The sequence below is a fragment of the Coenobita brevimanus genome, chromosome 55, assembly GCF_032717465.1.
Source record: "Coenobita brevimanus isolate Jiangsu-jjx chromosome 55, ASM3271746v2, whole genome shotgun sequence".
NCBI lineage: Eukaryota > Metazoa > Arthropoda > Malacostraca > Decapoda > Coenobitidae > Coenobita > Coenobita brevimanus.
Window position 1 is genome coordinate 56,897,175 of NC_137008.1, and position 21,508 is coordinate 56,918,682.

Below are 21,508 nucleotides of genomic sequence, written 5' to 3' on the forward strand. Positions count from 1 at the left end.
TAGATGGGACGAAGAGGATGAATGTTAATGTTAAATATAAGGGTAGAATTAAGAAGTGAAGGCAAGTCATCTAACAAAAATAATCAAATACGTAAGAAGGACGAAAGACGGGCAACGAAGCCAACCTGGATGGAAATGCAGAAAAGAGAGGAAAAACGCTGATGCGAAAATGTGGACAATTTCAGAGGGTAACAAAGGGAAATGATGATACATATACGCAATTAGGCCGTAAAAAAAAGTCTTGATGTGAGAGAGGCATGAAATGGAAATACGGGAACGACAGAGAGAGCGATAATGTGAAAGATATGGATAATTTCAAAGGGTAACGAGACTGTATTGCTGCGGTAAGAGATAAAAGGAAGATTATATTACGAAATAGAGACCGTAAAAGAATATTCAGTTATAAAAGTTAAACGAACTAAGAGCGAAGGCAGGACATGGGGATGGGTACAATAAAGTGAAAAATGTGGGTAGTTTCAGGGAGTAACGAAATCGTTTGTGTTCCGTAGGGGGACAGTAACGCATAAACACAAAATTTAGCCGTAAAATGAAGTCTAAATATGACAGATGCTTGAAACGGAAGCGTTGGAAGGAGAAAAAGAAGGAAAACGTGGAAAAAAAAATATATGGATAATTTCAGAGGTTATTCACCTATGTTTGTCTGTCCGTCTATCTGTCAGTTTTGTCCAGACGATATCTCCAAAAAGTTTTCAAAGAATTTCAATGAAATTTTGTGGATGGGTGGGCTATTGGCCAAGAAAGAATTGATTAAATTTTGGGGATGATCCGGATCCGGATCCGGATCCATTTTAATTCCAATGGCATTGGCAGAGGTATGCACTCTCTGAGTACTTTGTAGTTTCATTCTTGTAATCAGGAAAATTTGGTCAGCTTTGGAAATACTGCTGTAATAGAGGGTACTTCAAGGACGATTTTATTCTTAAGACAGACATCATGTTGTGAAGGGGTAGGGGACGGCCTTACCTAACCACTCCAGTCGCAGGAGTCTGTCCAGAGCTGAATAAATCGTCAGGAGACAGCTAGAATAAAATGAAAAATACGTCATCGAATGGGAAAGGTTAAAAACGAGAAACTCAATAGGGATTTTGAAAAATAAATCGTATACTCATTTGTAGGAGACATAGCTTCTCCCCCCTTAGCTTTTCCTCCTTAGCTTTTCCGTCTTAGCTTTCCCCTTTGGCTTTTCCCCTTAGCTTATCCCCTTAGCTTTTATCCCTTAGCTTTTCCCCCTTAGCCTTTTCCCCTTAGCATTTCCCCTTAGCTTTTCCCCTTAGCCATTTCCCCTTAGCTCTTCCCCTCATCTTTTCCCTCTTAGTTTTTCCCCTTAGCTTTTCCTCCTTAGCATATACCCCTTAACACCCAGGCTCCGATGACTCATTCCTTGCTGAATAGGCGTTAGCTGGAATAGAATAGTTGACTAGTTCCATCCATGGGAGGGTTGATGATACAAATATTAGCACTCACAGACTTCCATGCTCACTTCCAGCTGGGTACAATCGACCGGCGTTACCTGGAATTTAGACTACGAGAGCTGTCCCGATCAGGGGAGGGGTATGTTTAACTTCTCACTGCTACAGAGGGACGAAGAAAAGGACTATAGATGTTTCACCTTAAGCTGGCCTAGATTTTCGTCCTTGCAGCATATTTCATGTAGATCAGTGGCAAAAAAAGATAACACTACGGCCCTACATCCATTCCATAGCACTTCTTCTTGACTAGCACCATAGTCTAACGTAAATCTCTTATCACAGGGCAACACTGAAAATCGAGAGATGGCAATTTTAGGTTAATGAAGAGTAAAAAGAGTATAGTACTAATTTAATCACAATCATATCATCATCGTCATCATCATCATCATCATCACCACCGTCAACTACAGCAACATCCAGACATCTCCAACCCACGTAACGATGGAGAAAAACGAGGATCATTTCGGGGTACCGAAGCCAAATTTATTCCCGAGAGAAATTACCATCTGTCTGCGGTTGGTTCTATCTAGCTGCGTAAATCAAAATCGTCCAGAATCAGCTGCAACAGGATGCTAAAAACTACTTAACCAAAACGCTGATCTAGATGGTGTTTAGCCATTTTATCTGTGTGTGTGTGTGTGTGTGTGTGTGTGTGTGTGTGTGTGTGTGTGTGTGTGTGTGTGTGTTTTCTGAGCTGCATAAAATCGTGGGACTTGTGTCGGCACAAAATGACAAGTTCGTGTTTTGCAGTGAAAGGGTTAAGAGGTGACATAACTACGAAATTAGGCCGCAGAGAGAGAGAGAGAGAGAGAGAGAGAGAGAGAGAGAGAGAGAGAGAGAGAGAGAGAGTGGAGGCAAATACAGAAAATGAGGAAAATATTTAAGTGATAGCTATACAACTTAATTAAATCAGAGAACGAAATACAGAATACCAGGCTGATAGAGCACAAGCACGAGAAAAGGTGAGGAAGGACTAACGACACCATATTATTGCAACAGAAAGCACAGTAATGAAACACGAAATCAAAAAATTAATAAATAATGAATATAACACACAAAAGAGAAATAACGATGGGGTAGGAAGAGATAAAGAACGCGAATGTAGATAACTATATTTAGATATAAGTACACCATTTTCCTGCATCAGAGACTATAAGAGTGAATCACCAAATATAACAAGAAAGTGGCACACAAAAGAGAAAATGGGATGAAGGAAGAGAGAGGGAGAAGAACTGATGAAGAAAACGAAGAGTATTTTCAGGGGGAGGAGCACCATTTATTGCTACAGGGAACATAAGGGTAATAGAAAGACGAAACTCAAAAAGAAAAAAGAACACACACACACACACACACACACACACACACACACACACACACACACACACACACACACACACACACACACACACACACACACACACACAGAAAACGTAGGGATGGAAATAAGAGACCACTTAAGAAAATGATGATAATAATCAGGGGAAAACCAAATCATTTTCATACATCAGAATCGAATAGGGTACACAACCATGAAATTTAGAAGAGAAATAAAAGTGATAATAGATAATTGACACGTTATAGAAAATGGAAGAATGAGGGAGAAGAATCCTAATAGATAATTGACACGCTATAGAAAATGGAAGAAAGAGGGAGAGGAAGCCTAATATAGAAAATGAGGCTAATAACTAGGGGATAACTATATCATTTTCTTACATCAGAGCCCAAAAGGGTGACATAACCGCGAAATTCAACCCCAAAAAGGACACACAGTAATAATGGGAGGAAAATGAAGAAGAAGAAGGAGAGAGAGAGAGAGGGAGGGGGGGCTAATGTAGAAAAGGAGGATATTTTTGAGAGGGTGGGTAAGGGAATGGGAGGCTGGGGGAAGCGAGGAAAGGTAATGAACGAGATGAGAGGAAGGAGACGTAAAGTAAGAAGGTAAGTGAGGCGGTCTCTTAAAGTGGCCAGAGTAAGAGAGGAAAGAGGAAGAGAAGATGGTTGCAGAGAGAGGAAAGACGGTAAGGGAGAGAAAAGATGGAGAAAGAGGAAGGAAAGAAGAAGAAGAAGAGAGAAGAAAGAGGGAGAAGAGGGTGTTGGAGCGAGAGGGGAGGGGAAGGAGGGGGTGGAAGGAAAAGGACGAAGGTAGAGAATGAAGATGATGATAAGAAGGAAGTGCAGGAAGAAGCGAGGAGGACACAGAAACGAAGATGTAAACAAAATCACGCAAGACTGTTGAAAAAATGAATAATAATAATAATGATAGAGGAGATTGTGGTAGGTGTTACGAGAATATAACAAGTGATGATTAAAATTACTATAGAATGAAGAAATTTATACCTCATTTGCCCCAGGACGTCATTGTTATTTTTAATGTTGCCCCTGACAGACGATTTCATTCAGCTTAGAGGAGCCCCCTGGTAGCGAAAGGGTTTATTGAAGGCCATATCCAACCCCTCCAGTTCAAAATGTCTCTCTGGAGCTTTCAAAAAAATATATAAATAAATAAAACCGTCTAGAGGTAGCAAAAATAAAATGAAAGTCATCGTGGTGAAGTAGTTAATGGTGAAGGAGAGCAGTAAAGGAAGTCGAGAGAGAGAGAGAGAGAGAGAAATAATGAGGGTGGCGATAGACTGAAGCAAGACAGATGCAAAGACATGAACAGACGGTGAAAATGTGAGAAAGAGGAGTAAGTAAATGAAGTTAATGGAAGTGAGGATAGAGTGAGGTAAGAGATAGTAGAGAAAAAAAATATGGAGGAAGAAGATACTGGAAATGATGAAGACAAGAGCAAAAAAGAGACTATGACGAAAGTGAGAGCAAGTGAAGCAAGAGCGATTCAAGAAACAACAGAGAGGAAGGAACATTGAGGAAAATGAGCATAGGAAGAGGATAGAACAGTTATGAAAATGGAGACAGCAGTAAAGGTGGTGAAGGTGAGGATAGAATGAAGCAAGGATAGAGTGGGGAAATTGATGATAGTTTTATGAAAGTGTGAGGACTGTGAAATAAATGAGGTTAGATTGAAGCAAACGAAGATAGAGCGAAGAGTGAGGATAGCGTGATGAACTTGATAACAGGGTGATGAAAGTGTGAGGACAGTGATGGAAATGACGACAGAGTATGAGAAGTGAGGATAATGTTGAATGTGAGAAGTGAGGATAGGAGGTGAAAAGTGAGAACGAAGTGATGATGAGGAAAGGCTTGGTAGCATGATTAAGTGTGAGGATGGAGTGAAGAAAGTGAGGATAGAGTGAGAGAAGTAGGGAGAGTGATAGAAATGAAGATAAAGTGAGACAAGTGATAACATAATGAAAGTGTAGTAAACAAGTGAAGGGAGGGAGGATAAAATGAGGAAAATGATGAAAGAAGGTGAGTATACTGATAAAAATGAGGATAGCGAGAGAATATATATTAAGGATAAATGAGGAAAGAGGATGAATAGTGTGATGATGAGGATCGTGAGAGAAAATAACAAATAATGAGGATAGTGTGAAGGAAGTGAGGCAAACATGGAAAGAGGATGAGGTAGAATGAAGATAGGAAGTTGATATGATGATAGCTGAGTGAGGATAGAGTGAAGATAGGAACAACAGGATTAGGAAAGACGTGACAGTGATGACAACGAAACCAGTGTGAGGATAGAGTTAGAACAGTGAGGATAGCAAAGCCAGTGTGAGGATAGGATGAGGACGGAGTGAGATAAGTGAAGCTATAGTGTGGATAGGGTGAGGATACAATGCAATCAGGGTGAGGACAGTAGGGGTAGGGTAAGGACTGAGTGAGGATCGTAAAGACAGTGTGAGGATCGCGCGAGGATTTAGAAGCCTAGTGTGAAGATAAGGTGAGGATAGGTAGGGTCAAACCAGTGTGAGGATATAGCAACTAGTGTGAGGACAGGATAGAGATAGATTGAGGATAGTACAAGAGAAGCGTGAGGACAAAATGAGGATACAGTGGCCTGGATAAGAATGAGGATAGAACAGGATGAGGATTCGGTGAGGAAAAACCCAGTTGAGGATATAGAATTTGATGAGGCTGACATTAGAAAAGGCTTAGGACTGAGTGAGGATAGTGAAGCCAGTGTGAGGATAAAGGGAGGATGTAGAGGCTAGTTTGAGAATAAGGTAAGGGCAGGATGAGGAAAGGGTGAGGCAAGGATAAGGAGCGAGAAATCTTGTGAACCAGACTGGGAATTGAGCCTGGACAGTATGAGGTTAGTGTGTGGAAATGGCAAGGACAGGATGAGGAGGGAGTGAGGCTAGAGTGAAGATATGATAAGGATTGGATAAGGATAGATTGAAGCAAACATGAGGATACAGCGACAGGAGGTGACATTTTCATTTCAGTTGCTCCCATGATAATTTGGCAACGAGAAGAAACCAAGGACAGAGTGAGGATAGGGCAAGGACGGAGTGAGGATGGTGATGCAAACGTGAGGATAGAGTGAGGATAGTGATGCAAACGTGGGGATAGAGTGAGGATAGTGATGCAAACGTGAGGATAGAGCAGGTGGCGTTTTCAGCTCAGTTGCTCGCTGCTCCAACTCCCACGTTAATTTGGCAGCGTGTTGTATTGACCGTGTGTACCAACCTGCCTCCTGTGCGCACACCGCCACGTACACACGCGCGCACACACGCACACACACACAAACATTATCATCATCATCATCATTATTATTATTATCATCAGTATCATCATAGATACCCTCGTCGCTGTCGTCGTTGTTTTCGTCATCATCATCATCAAGAAAATGGGTTGCACACACACACACACACACACACACACACACACACACACACACACACACACACACACACACACACACACACACACACACACACACACACACACACACACACACACACACACACACTTATGCCCACCTTCTACACACACGTGCATATATTAGGCTCATTTGCATACACAGCATAACGCAGAATACCACATGTCTGATTATAACACTCCACCCTCCAGAGCAGTCCACACATTTCACACTCCACCCCTACCAATACTCCACCTTCCTTATACTCCACACTCCACCCTCCTTATACTCCCCACTCCACCTTCCTTATACTCCCCACTCCACCTCCCTTATACTCCATACTCCACCCTCCTTATACTCCCCACTCCACCCTTACACTTCATCCATCCTAATATCTACCTTAACTGTAATCAGAAGGTTAATCACAGTCACTCGACCACAAATAATGTCTGAATTGTTTTTTTTAGAAGTCCAGCAATTTTTTTACACCAAAAAAATAAATGCTTCTCTAATTATGCTTCAGCTTCTCTGGTAGTCTCTAAAATTTTGGGTTTTCTTCTTTCCTAATGTCTAAAACTTCCTACGTGATCTTTTACAATCCTTTTGAAATTCCTTGAGCAGTTCCTTCAAACTTAACCGTTCATTACGAGAGATCTTTCCTGAGCTAATTAAGGCTGCCTGATGGTGGTAAAAGTAAAGGAAGAAACAGTAAATAATAAAGTAATTCAACGTAATGGGGTTCATGAAGAGCTTTGAACCTTTTGACTACGAGAGAGCTTTTCTTAGGTCAATACACTATATGATATTAGCAAGACTGTATTTTTTTTTTAAGTCGTCATTGTACTTAAGGTAATAATATAACTATACATTTCTCTTTTTCTCCATTTCTTCGATACATATTCCTTTTTTAGCTAATTTTTCTTTTAACCCATTTCTCTGTTAAACCATTTCTCATGTAACCCCTTTTTCTTTTAATTAAATCCTCTTTTTACCTATTTCACTTTTTTTTCCCATTTCATCCAGTCCTGTGGAACACACTTATATTTAAACTCATTTTTGCTTTAACCTATTTCTTGTTTTACCCAATTCTCTTTTTACCCATTTCTCTTTCATCTATTTCTCTTACGCATTATTGTTTTTATTCATTTCGCTTTTATCTATATCTTTTACACATTGCTCTTTTTAACCATTTCTGCTTTATCTGTTTACCTATTTACTCTTTTGCTCATTTTTACCATTTCTCTTTTTACCCATTCCACTTTGCCCACTTTCCATTCCCTATTGGTTAACTCATTTTCCTTAGTGCCCATTTCTCATTACTCATTTCTCTCTTGACCCATTCCTCTTTATTTATCTGTTCAGCTGAGTTACCCATTTCTTCACAGCGATAAAGCCAATGCCATTTATCTGACTCCCCCATTATGTTATTCGTATTTATGACACCTATCCAGATATGACACCTACCTAGACGTGACACCTGCCCATATATGACACCTACCTAGACGTGACACCTACCCAGATATAATACCTAGACGTGACACCTACCCAGATATGACACCTACCTAGATATGACACCAACTATTTCATTTAATCATCCAATCATTTCCTCACCGGTTTACTCATAATATTACTCAAGCACACCTGACTCATTGCCTTACATTTCCTAACACCAGACCAAGCGTGTCATCTACTCAGCGACTCATCAATTTACTCATAATGGTACTCAGCCACGTTTTTGACTCTACAACATCTTCCACTGTACAGCCATTTCTTTCTATTCATACATTCATTTAATCATCTTTTTTCCCATTCACTCTATACTGTCTCCCGTCTCCATATAACAGATCAGCCTTTTTATTCATGCATTCATTAACTCATTCATTCATTCATCTATTCAGTCCCTTACTATTTTGCTCAGCTATTTCATAATTACAGCTTTAAGAAACCAACAATTTCTCTACATTCATTCTATTCTTTCATTTACCACTTAACCTTTCTTTACTCATCGCCTTCTTACTCTTCTACTCAGGCATTCCTTACTTACTCACTGCTTTACTCAGCCACTCCTTACTCAATCCCTCCTCACTCACCACCTTTCGTCTGGCATCCTGGCATGACTCTCGCCTTTAAATGAAACACCCGCTGCCGACAACCCAGAAACCTGAAATGAAACCCTCTCCGCCTCATTTCACCCCCTACCTACCCCTTTCCTCCCCCCTTCTCCCTCTTCTCCTTCCTTCACCTTTTCCTCCTCCCTTCTTTTTCTGTTCCTTTCTCCTGTTTCCTACTTCTCCACCTTCTACCCCTCCTTTCCCTTTTTCCATCTTCCCTTCGTTTTTCTCCCTTTACTTTTGTTTTTCTTTCTTTCTGGCCACCACCCTTGCCACCCAGTTCTCCCCCTTTCCGTTTCTTTCCCCTCCCTACCCTTTTCTCCCTTACTCATTCTCTTCTGTTTCTCTTCTCTCATTCCCTCTTTTTCTTCTCCCCTCCTCTTCCTTTTTCCCTTCTTCCGTCTCCTTCTTATTTCTTGTCCCACTTGTTCCTGTCTTCCTCTTTTCCACCCCTTCTTCCTCCTCCCCCTCCCACCTACTCCCCCAGCTTCTTAGTCCACTCCTTTAACCTTATTCCTCCTTCTCTCCCTTTCCCCCTCTTATTCTTCTCTCTCTCTCTCTCTCTCTCTCTCTCTCTCTCTCTCTCTCTCTCTCTCTCTCTCTCTCTCTCTCTTACCCCTTTCCGTCTGCTCTTTCCCCGTCTTTGCACACCCACTCCGTCCCTCCCATCCCCTCTTTTTATTTTCCATCCCTTTGTTTCCTTCCTCCCATCCTTTCCCATCGCTCTTTCTCCTTCTGACACCCAACTTCTCTTCCATGTTTCTCCTTTCCAACTCCATACCTCTTACACTCCTTCCTTCCCTGTCCTTCCATCTTTCCAACCATCCTCTTCTCTTCTTTTTACCTTCCCTTCTTTGCTCCACTCTCTTTTTCCTCTTACTTTCTTCTCTTCTTCCCCTGCCTTCCATCTTTCCCAGTCCCTCCTCCTCTCTCTCCTCCTTCCCTCCCCTCTCCCATCCCAGCCCTTGCTCCACTTCTTCCATCCTCCCCCTCCTCGTCTTCTCTCCTCTCCTCTCCTCTCCCCTTTTTTCCCCTCAGGAGCGCGCTTATTGGGACCCCTTGATGTGTTACCTCCTTTTCCCCTCTCTCCTCTCCCCTTACCTCCTCTCTTCCACGTCTTCACTCACCCATCCACTCGTTCCCCTCACTCTCCCCTCCTCCCACTTCCTCTCTCTTCCCTCTCTCTCCCGCGCCTTCCTATTCCCCTTTCTCTTCCCTTCCCCCTCCCCTTTCACCCCCCCAATGTGTTTATCAGATCCCCCTTGATGTGTTACCGCTCTCAGGTGCCATCAGGTGAACTTCCGCCCTCTAGCTTCGTCTCTCCTTCATCTCTCGCCCCTTCTTCTCTCCTTCATCTCTCACTCCTTCTTCTCCTCCTCACACCCTCTCCTCATCCTCGTCACCCTCTCTTTTTACAGCCCTTCACTCTCTCTCATCCTCTCTCTCTCTCCTTTCTTCCCCTTCTCCTCTCCTACTTTCCTCTATGCCCCTTTTCCCTTTCTCCTTCCTCTCCTCTCCCCCTCTCCCCGATCCCTTCCTCCACCACCCTCCTCAGTTTTCCTATCGCTTTCATCCTCTCCTCCTCTATTTTCAACTCTCTCCCTCTTCCCTTCCCCCCCCTCTTCCCTCTTCCCCTCCCCCTCTTTCCCCCATCTTCCCCTCCCCCTCTTCCCCTCTCTACCACCCCCCTCCGCCTCTGTCTGTCTGGCTTGTCTTTCTCTCATGTAGGTGAAAATTGTTACAGGAGAAGTCGGGAGAGGGAAGTGTCTGTGGCCATTAGTAGGAGAGAGAGAGAGAGAGGGGGGGGGGAATAGGGAATATGTATGTGCGAGTTAAGTGACAGACAGACAGACACACACACAAAAGAAAGAAAGAAGCTCCGTACTTCGCATCTTTTGACTGGATATTTTTTTCCTGTATATAAGAAGGGTGGCGTAGATAGGTAGAAGGGTATATGAGAGGATGGTGTAGGTAGATAAAGGGTGTATGAGAGTGTGGTGTAGATAGATCGAGGGTATATGAGAGGGTGGTGTAAATAGGTGGAGGGTATATGAGACGGTGGTGTAGATAGATGTGTGTGTGTGTGTGTGTGTGTGTGTGTGTGTGTGTGTGTGTGTGTGTGTGTGTGTGTGTGTGTGTGTGTGTGTGTGTGTGTGTGTGTGTGTGTGTGTGTGTGTGTTTACTATTTAGCCCACTTTTTACAGGCGCTGGCGTTATGTAGTAGATGGACAGATTACAGACAAATGGATCAACAAGCAGAGATTGATAAATAACAGTTTGACAGTTAGACAGAGGATACATAATACATACATACATACATACAATGATAGGTAGGTAGGTTAATAGGTTACGTAGGTAGGTAGACGATGTGAAACCAGCGAATCGTGCCTTTTTTCAGTAACAGGAAAATGTATCTTACTCTCTGCTTTCCAGGAAGTGCACGAATGATGCATGCAACTGCGTCTCCAGTGTTAGGAGTTAAGAGTGAGACAACATCATATTCCTCAGGCTCCTCGAAGTGGCATGAAATATTAATGAGAACTATCTGAACGCTGGATAACTTTCATGGTGGGATCTGACTGAGAAGGATCATTTAACCCCTTTTAATAGTGACGTGTTTTGGTCTTTTTTTCTTGCCACTTCCCAACAATTTTAGGGGTGTTAGAGGTGACTATTCCAACAAGAATGGTTAGATATTGCCTTCACTTAGCTTCTTCAAGATTTCTTTCCCAAGTTTAATATAATCGTCTGAAATGGCCAAATAAATTACCATAAAAGAAGTCTTCAGATTCAGTGAGTTTTTTTTTTTTTTTTTTTTGGCCGGAAAAGCAAGAGATATTCAGGTAGTTTCAGGGTTGTTAGTTATAGGACGGACACTAACCACAGCTCTATGACTCTTATATGGGGTAAAATAAGAAGGCTTTATCTTAAACCTCTTGCGCCTCCCTCTCAAATTTTCCTCCTTCATATCGCCTTACCTCATCCTAGCCTTCTCCACGGTCCTTTACTACCTCCGTTCCTTCTCAAACAACATTCGTGCTTTCTTTTTCGTTCTCTCCCTATTCTTTCTTTCTTAGTTTTTTCTTGTTTCTTTGTTTGTTTCTCTTTTTTCTTAGCTTTCACACATACCCTTTTCTCCCATCTTCATGTCTCCCTTATTTCCTCCAAGGATTATCTTTCTCAGACATTCGTTTTTCCTTCCTTCCCACCTTCTTTATTTCCTTCCTTCCATACATACTTCCTTCCTTCCATTACTCTTAATTTCCTCATTTTCTTTCACCAAGTTTTTCATACATCCTTCTTTCCTTCTTCCATCCATTTTTTTTTCCTTAGTTTTCCTTCCTTTCTTCCTAACTTCCCTCCTTCCTTTCTTCCTGGCTTCGTTCCTTCCTTCCAAGCTTCATTCCTTCCTTCCTTCCTTCCTTCCTTCCTAGCTTCCTTCCTTCCTTCTCTTCTTCCTAGCTTCCTTCCTTCCTTCTTCCCTATCCACACCCTATTCCTGCCCTCCACCTTGGCACCAACCTGTCCCCTGTTTCAATTAAACTAACTTCTGTATCTTAACACCTCTCTCTCTCTCTCTCTCTCTCTCTCTCTCTCTCTCTCTCTCTCTCTCTCTCTCTCTCTCTCGCTGTCCATTCACCTCTACAGAGTTATACCCACACGTCTCATCCTCCTCCGGAAATAGAGAGAGAGTGAGAGAAAGAGAGAGAGAGAGAGAGAGGGGGGATGAAGGGATTGAGGGGTGAGGGGTAGTGGTGAGTGGGAATTATTCATGTGCTAACAGAGTTCTCATTTGGCAAGCACTGGAGTGTCAGGTGGTACGAAAGGGAATGCGGTTGGTGGGGATAACTCTACATTCATAATAGTTACACTCTGGAGGATTGGCATTTTATTTTCGGTGTTGTTTATACTTTTATCATTGTAGTAGTTGTTGTCGTTGTCATCACTGTATTCGTCATTATCACCATCATCTTTGCTGTCGTCATCATCACTTCTCATAGTCATCATCGTCATCTTCATCATTATCACCGTAATCTGAGGAGGATGTAACTCCCATGGATGACTCCAGTATTAAGAGGCCGTCCTAAATTGAACAAAATCGCTTGGTGGTAATCGAAAATGAGAAAGACGTCATCATTTTAAGGGATCTTTGTTTCACACTTTCACCAGATGTGTTCAGTCAACTAATTCGTGCGTGTAATTTATTCAGCTTTGGAAAACGTATTGAAACAGTTAATGAAGACTTTATCCAACGCCTAAATTTCTGAACAGCCTTTCCTAAGCTGAATATTAATCGTCAGCCTAGTGTGGAGTTTGATTTATAAAACACGAAGAAAACGGAAGGGAACTAAAATAAATCACCACGGGGGCAGGAAATCAAGTCTGGTGCGAGAAAATTGAATGGAAAATGATAATACCCCGAGTGAAAGGAAGTGTTAAGAGTAGGATATTGTTTTAGATGTTTGCTCCTCTTGATCTTGGCATTGTTGGTGTTGGTGGTAGTGTTCTTGTGGCTTGTATTTGTTGTTTGTGTTGTTGTTGTAGTTGATGATGCTGTTGTTTTTTTTTAGTGGTCGACTTTACTGCATCATTGACTCTCTAAATACGATGAGACCATGTTACTGGTTTGCATTCTCCGGCAAATTTTCTTTACGCATTGAAAGTGTTCGATATAATCTTCGTAAAACTTTCTATACCGTCATAGTACATTTTTATTTTTCCATCAGGCAGTTTAATTCAGTGTAGAAGCGACCTTCTTGTAGTGAAGGGGTTAAGTGTGATTTTGGTCCCTACTCTCGACTTCCCCCTCTCCCTCGTCCCCCCATCTACCTTCGTCTCTCCCTCTCCTCCTCTCTCCTCCCTACCATCACTCTCTTCCTTCCCTGCCACCCCCGTCCCTCCCCTGCCTCCTCCCTCTATCATTTCCCGTTTCCTCCACCACAGAGCGGATATCTCACAGTCGATGGGGTGGAAATGGTAACTATACGAGAGAGAGAGAGAGAGAGAGAGAGAGAGAGAGAGAGAGAGAGAGAGAGAGAGTGAGTGAGTGTGTGTGTGTGTGTGTGTGTGTGTGTGTGTGTGTGTGTGTGTGTGTGTGATAGACAGACAGACAGAGAATCCTTCTGAATTGCATGTAGACGTCTGTTTTTCACCGTACATTGCAAACATCCATATCGGCAGCTGTCATCGTCGCCACGGGTGCTGAGAGAAATATGGGGAATTTTTTATTTATATGCTTTTATTGTTTATACTTTTTCTTTCTTGTTTCGACTGTTACCAAGTGCTGTAATGGGACTGGGTGCTTCTGGCGACTTGGAGCTGAGATAGTTCCATTCACAGACAGACAGACAGATAGTAAATTTATAGATACATACGTAAAGATGTGGACAGCTAGATAGATAGACAGATGAATAGATAGATAGATAGGTAGGGAGACAGATGGATATACAATAGATAGATAGATAGATAGATAGACAATTAGAGATACAGCAGACAGATAGACATATACCTGCATATATACCTGCATACATTTGACAGGCAGACAGACATAAACAGACACAGACCTATAAACAAGCAGACAGGTATAGTGATAGATAGATGAACAGCCAAATAGATACACAGCTAGACAGAGAGACAGACAGACAGGCAGAGAGATAGATAGACGTGGCTTAGTGGTCATGCAATGTAAATCACTCCGCATACATTATTATACACATTTTTTACGCTATTCATGCAGGTATTGAATAACCGGCAGCGGTATGCATATTGAAGCTGACTGTGTTGGGAAATTGTGCTGTTTCTGTTTTTTTACACACTCTGTTTATCTGTCTGTCTGTCTGTCTTTTTATTTGTCTATCTGTTTATCTGTCTTTTTATCTATTTATCAATTTATCTTTTTATCTGTATTTACATGTATGGTACCATCTGTCTACCGACCTATTTCTCTCTCTCTCTCTCTCTCTCTCTCTCTCTATCCATCTATTTATCTATCTATCTCACAACTGAACCTAATGTTGCTGATAGTTAAGACTGCTTTTCTCTGATATTCTGGCCTGCCATAGTTCCCATGCCCGAGAGAGAGAGAAAGAGAGAGAGAGAGTAAAGGGAGCAATGAGAGAGTAGGAAGGTATGTAGCTGAGAAATTTATGCTTCTCTTTACGGTTCCTCCACTCTCACTTTTCACAATACTTCGGCCTCTCACTCACTCCTGGCCTGCCCTCTACGACCCCCTCCATGCCTCTCACGGGAGCTACACTTTGTCTTGCCTGTGAGAGGAAGGTGGAAGACTGAACTGATATTCCAACAGATGTATGGCTAGGAATGAGATGATGATGATGATGGTGGTGATGGTGATGGTGAAACTAAATTGGCGGGCATCATAATTTCTTAGCCCCGGATTGTGTGTGTTTTTTTTTTTTAATATTGCTCTGCCTTGACGATTTTATTCTACTTTCCAGAGGCGTATTGGCGAGAATATTTAGTGTCTGTTAACCCTTTAGGTACAAGGAATCACCCACGAGCTTATTTATATAGTCTGTCTGTAGTATGATTTAAGAAACGAAAAATTTATCTCGGGATGGTGTTAAAAAATCATCATCATCATCATCATCATCATCATCATCACTGCAGCGTCCTAGTTGCAAATGAGATGGTAAGAATGCAGGAAGCAAAAAATGAAACGCATTCCATATTCTTACTGCGTTTTCATGACTTGGAAATTTAATTATTTTTCTCTTTTTTTTTTTCGTATGGGTCCATCTGTCAAATGTCCTAATTCTAGTTGTTATTTTACCAATTCCTGATTTGCAAACTCATGAAGGTTATTAAAATGCGTGTGTGTGTGTGTTCGAATGCTCATGTGAACGATATCATTTTCTTTTATTTACCTATTAAACTCTTCAACACGATAACGTCTACTTTACGTCATTCTTCTTGCTTCCATATTTTCTTCAGCTTATGAGGAAATAGTCTGGCCGAAGGGGTTAAGCTTCCCAGTACTTGTCCTCTTGTGGCATCAGGTGATAGTGAAACGTGGGTTGCAGTAAACGTAGAGTGTGTGTGTGTGTGTGTGTGTGTGTGTGTGTGTGTGTGTGTGTGTGTGTGTGTGTGTGTGTGTGTGTGTGTGTGTGTGTGTGTGTGTGTGTGTGTGTGTGTGTGTGTGTGTGTGTGTTACATCGAGAGAGGAAGTTACCCAGTTATACTTTTTTCGAGAATGTTACAGGGAAGTACAAAAGAAAATCAGGTGACCTGGTGGTGCTTTAGCGGCTCTTCTTTCACTTTTTTTATGTGAGAGAGAGAGAGAGAGAGATTATAAAGCAGCGAATAGAGCGAGGGAGATGAGGTGTGGAAGATGGACCAAGGAGAGAGAAAGGCCTAGAGTACACGAGATGGAGACAAAATAAGAGTGTTTCATGGAAGGGGGTGTATGTCGAGGAAGATGAAGTCGGTATTCAATAAAGACAGTCAAGGTTGATGGTATATCAGTAAAGGTCACCTATTACAGGGATGGTTAATTGATTGATTGATTGACCGATCGGTAGATAGATTGATAGACTAGTTCGCAAACTAAGTAATGGATTGTGTTAAAGACTGACTGATAGACAAAGATAGATAGATAGATACAGGCAGGTATAATTAGATGGGAATGCTAATATTTCTCCCGCACGAACTCATTCAATTAGCATGTCAGAAGTATTAGTGATCTGCAGACCTTAGAACCTTCGTCTTACACATTCAAACCCAACTGATAACCCTTTCGTCTCTCACCCGTCTCTTAACGTCAGTCTCTCGTCTCTTCCGCAGAAAGATTTATTTGTACCCAAAGACGGGGGAGGAGGTGAGGGGAAGGAAAGAAAAATGTCGAACTCAAGTACCGGAACCATGAAGACCAAGTGGATCAAAGCCTTCAAATCTCTCAAAGCCTCTGACACCCCGAGCAGCAAGTAAGTTTTATCTATTTGGTCTGTGTCTCTTTGTGTGTGTGTGCGTGGGTGTGAGCGTTTTTTCTGTGTGCATTTTTTTTTTCTCTGGCTTCGAATGACTTTCAGTTGACATTTTTTTTTTTTACCTGATTCGTTATCTCATTGTTTCGTTTGACTTACCTTGTTATCTGTTTCATTAATTTTACCTCGGACTAGTTATCTCACCGTTTCATTTTATTTCTGACTGTCTCACTGCTACATTTGAGAATCGTTATTTCATTGCTTCATTTCTCCTCTGACGCGTTATTTCACTGTTTGTTTCATCACACCTCAGACTCGTCATTTCACTGCTTCGCTTGACTGATATTTTGATCAGTAAATAATTTTATTTCTTCTGTGTCTCTCTGCGTGTATCTATGATCTCTCGTAACTCTAACAACTGAACTGTATAATCTTCATGATATTTGCTTGACCTCTGACTCGTTAGTTCACTGCTGCACTTGACCTGACACTTCGAGCAACTCGTAAATTAATCTTTCTGTGTGTGATCTCTAATGACCCTCAGTTGACCTCTTATCTTACGACTTTATTCAACCTCTGACTCGCGATCTTACTACTTGTTTTTGATCTCTGAATCTCACTCTTTTATTTGATTTTGATATTCCAATCAGCACGTAAATTTTGATCATAGTCTGTGTTTCTGTGTGCATAAGACCCCCAACGACCTCCATCTGATCTCAAATCTTCTCATGGCATTATCTGACTTCTGACCTGTAATTTCGCTATTTTCCTTCACCCAGTACTCAGTCTCTCACAGCGTAACTCTTAAGATGATCACGACTGCAGAGGAAGAGTCACAGTGCCACGAATATTAATAATCATTCTATTGGATCTAAAAGACTTAATTTTGTATCATTGTTTTTACAGTTACTAGTCTCTTTTCTCTAACTTGTCGAACTTGATGACCTGGTTAATCTAATACTGAATGGACGACAGTTAATCCAGATCGTCTCACATTTAGACTAACCACCTCAGGAAAGTTTGATACCAATCTGCCTTACCTAGGGGTGGTCCTCTGGGTTGCTGATCACTTAGATTAAAGAAAAACATTGTGTGTAAACTTGTTGCACCCAAACTCTAACATTTCTTTCAATTATAGGATCTATTTTTCTTGTCTCGAAATAGAGCAAGATATACATTCTCCTATTTAGTACAGTTCAGCATTTTGGAGAGGCATGCTTTACCTAATTCATCATTTCTTTTCCCCTTCACCTGAACCTAGCTTCTTTAAGTTAACCTACAGCCAGCGAGGAAAAAGTAAGTCTAACACACCCTTTATACCCATAGCCTCAGTCTTCTTCATTTCAGGGAGTTAGTTGTCATGTACAGCTTTACAGGTGACCAGAGGAATGTCTCACTTTTGCAACGTATACGTATTAAGGAAAGAAAAATGCAGGATGTAGGCAAAAAGAGAGAATAACTGTACTTTCTTGTTGTTCGTTGTGTTAGGTCGTCATCTCTTCGCAGCAACGGTGTCCCCATTCTCACTTTTTCTACTTTTCACAACACATTCTCTCCCTGTTTTCATGTTCATCGCGCGTTATGGATTCATTATTTATCCTCCTCATGTTCATTGTGTTAGACTGTCATCTCTTCGCAGTGGTGTTCCCTCTCAGACCTCACTTCCTCGCACTTCACCGACTCATACTGTGTCCCCTTCACACCCGAAACTTGTCATCACCCTTTTCATCACTCTTCTGACAGATAAATTTTTCTTTACAGTGCATTTTCTTCATACTGTACTTTATCTTTCTATCGCTGTATTTTTTTTTCCAGATATTTGTTCTCTCGTTTAATTTCTACACATTCTTGTTTCCCTCATTTTAATTTTTCCACACTCATTCTTCACTGTCTTTAATTTCTTTACACTAGTCTTTCTTTCACATTAATTTCTCTACATCGTCTTTCTCTATTTTGTTCACACTTTATCCTTCCCTCACTTTAATCTTTATTTTCTCCACGCTCATTCTTGCTCTCACCTCATTCTCTTTACATTCATCCTTCGTTCTCTTTTATTTCTCTACATTCCAACTTCTTCCTCACTTAAACGTTTCCATACCTCATTATTTTTCACTCAGTGTCTCCTAATCACATTTCTCTCTCTCTCTCTCTCTCTCTCTCTCTCTCTCTCTCTCTCTCTCTCTCTCTCTCTCTGTCTCTCTCTCTCTCTCTCTGTCTCTCTCTCTGTCTCTCTCTCTCTCTCTCTCTCTCTCTCTCTCTCTCTCTCTCTCTCTCTCTCTCTCTCTCTCTCTCTCTCTCTCTCTCTCACATACCTTCTTCACTATCTCTCACTTTAAAATCACACTGAATAATCCTCTCTTAAATGTGTCTTCTTCCTTCTCTCACATTATTTTTCCCATACTCATCCTTCTCTCACTAAGTTGCTGCGCATTTCCTCTTCTCTCACTTCCATTTCTCTCCACGACATCCTTCTCATTTACTTTTCACCACAGCTCACCTTCTCTATCTTTAATTTCACCTCAGTTCATCCTTCTCCCTCTCTCTCCTCATTCACTCTGTTCTTGTACCTATATTTCCCCCTTTCATGTCACTCATTTCACACTCCTCATTCCCTCGGTCCACCCCATCTGCGCCTGACACATCTCACTCATTCCTCACGTCTCACTCATACCTCACATCTCAATTCCTCACTCACACCTTGACTGCCCATAACATCCCACCTCACCTCACCTCACCAAACCTCAGCTACTCATCACGTCTCTCCCTACATCATCTCACTTCATCTCACCTCACCACACTCATTACTTATTCGCCAGTACGTTCCTGTCACCTCAGTTACTCATCACTTCTCTTCCCACCTCACCTCACCTCACGTCACTTCACCCCATCTCACCTCACACATATATTCATCCCTCACATCTCGTTTGTCCTTACACCTCGCCTCACTTCACCTCATTGTTATTAACCATGTCTCTTTATTTTCAATAGTTATTTCATCATTAACATCTTTACCACGATGACTAGTTTCTCTTTTGTTGTTGCTACCGTCCGACTTTATTCACCTGAGGGAAGGCGTCTCGTAGTAAAGGGGTTAAAGGTGTTTGCTGATAATTCTGTCGCTACGAAAGGTCTTTACTGTATTTAATGAATTGGTCTGGCGGTAGCAGAATATAAATAAATAAATATATATAAAAAAAGGGGTTCACCGTACTGAAAGGGTTAATGTCATCGTTGTTACATCATTATCCTTGGTTATATTATCATCATCATCATCATCATTATCATCATCATCATCGCCGGTTACATCAACAGCATCATTAGTTGCATCACCTTCACCAGCATTGTTAGTTCATCATTATCGTCATCATCATCATCATCATCATCATCATTGTTGTCGTTGTCGTTTCATGCTAATTACAGTATCATCATTATTAGAGGGATCATCATCACCACTAATTACATCGTCAGTCGTCATTTTATTCAATCGTCATCATCATCATCTTCACAACTGACATCCATTCATCTAATTAGCTGGTTGCCACTCTCGCTAGCTTTAATCTGCGGTCCATTTTAATTACTTAGTTAAAAATGCCCCGTCCCCTTGCACCTGACTCCCGGTTGTTTGTGAGGGAAAGGTAATATCAGAGCTGCTTACCTGGTCTACGGTCTATCATATATAACGATATCTGTCAGTCTCAACATAGCATCATTTAGTTAATCCTCAGGTACAAAAACAGTCATATCTTTAGCATGTGATGTAAACTTTTTCTTAGCTCTGGGAAGTTTGGGATGTAGGTCGCTTTCACCAAGTCAGCTTAAGTGGACTATATGTTATGGACCTTGTGTTTTTAAATACTTTTCACCCCATGAGCATATTTCTAACCTCCTTCTGCTGACAAGTACTAAGAAGGGAGTCAGTACACTTATTTCCACCTACTTTGTACTCTGAAAGGTGGCATGTGCTTTAATAGGAATCACGCCTCCCCAGTGATTATATTTGAGTTGTAAAGGGCATATTTCCTCAATATCATGGACATTCCTGAGATTCGTAATAGGGACACATTATCCTTCTATCTGTGATGAGATAGGACATTAGGGGTCACATCATCTCAGGATTTCTTAACATGAGACTGGATGTGTCGTAGTCGGTCACTTCGTCTCTGTAATTTTGCTGAGGTAGGTCATACTGGGTCATATCTTTCCAGGACTTTTTTCTTCGTAAGGCTGGGTGTGCTTAAAATTCCACGTCATTTCTGTAATGCTGTTGAGATTGGAATGCAAGGGCAACATCTTCCCAGGACTTTTAATGATGACTTGGGATATGTCGTAATCTCACATCATCTCTGTATTAATGTTGATATAGAAAAATTGGGTTCACATCATTTCACCAAATATTCCCTCTTAGACTGAATGTTTTGTAATAAGGTCCCATTATCATCTGTAATTCCGTTGAGAAAGGATTTTGTAGGTCACATATTTCCCTGACTTTTTTCCCCTGAGATAGGATGTGTCGTAACAGTGTCACATCATCCTTGTAATGTTTGCTGAGGTAGGGTACTAGGAGTCACATATCCCCTGAAGAACGTGAGATGTATCGTAATCGTCACACACATCTCACAGTATTTTGGACATGTGCTTCTACATTTTTTCCTCTTTGGAATGTGATTATTTTTCTTCCTCTCGTGTCTGTCTTTTGTGCGTGCTTCTTGTTTCTGCATCTCTTGTGTGTCGTGTGAATGCCTACATTGATATTCCACCTCTGACAAGAGTTCTCAGCATTCTTTCTTACTAATCAAGCGCCAGAGGAATGCTATTCATTAAAAGCAAGAGTCTGACTTACCCAAGATAAAGCAATATTAACCACGTCACTCCCATGACAGTCCTTATTTTATTCTTGCTACTTTCAGGCGACTACACTAAGTTTACGAGGGACATTTCGAACTGGAAGGAAAGGGGGGGAAGTACAACCTTCATTAATTTCTTCATTACGAGATGTCTTTTTCAAGCTTATCAAAGTCATCTGGAGATAGCAAGAATAAACTTAACTCTTACCTCATCGTAACGAGACGGTTAATCCCTTCCGAACCATGACAAAAGTAATCGGGCTGAAGAGATTAACTTTAAGCTTTAGGATTTCACTCTGCAAAGTTCCCCTCTACAGTCAGTGCCTTGCTAGGATAATCCAAATTTGCATACATATTG

At 41.4% G+C, this 21,508-nt stretch overlaps 1 protein-coding gene across 1 annotated transcript in view; it reads left to right on the forward strand.

Annotated features, from left to right (window-relative positions):
- The window catches only part of Stacl (SH3 and cysteine-rich domain-containing protein), an 852,472-nt gene that overhangs the window by 720,033 nt on the left and 110,931 nt on the right, over positions 1–21,508 (forward strand). The window contains exon 9 of the mRNA XM_080273553.1: positions 16,167–16,306. Coding sequence (XP_080129679.1) covers positions 16,167–16,306 — 140 coding nt within the window. The remainder of the gene's footprint in view (positions 1–16,166; positions 16,307–21,508) is intronic.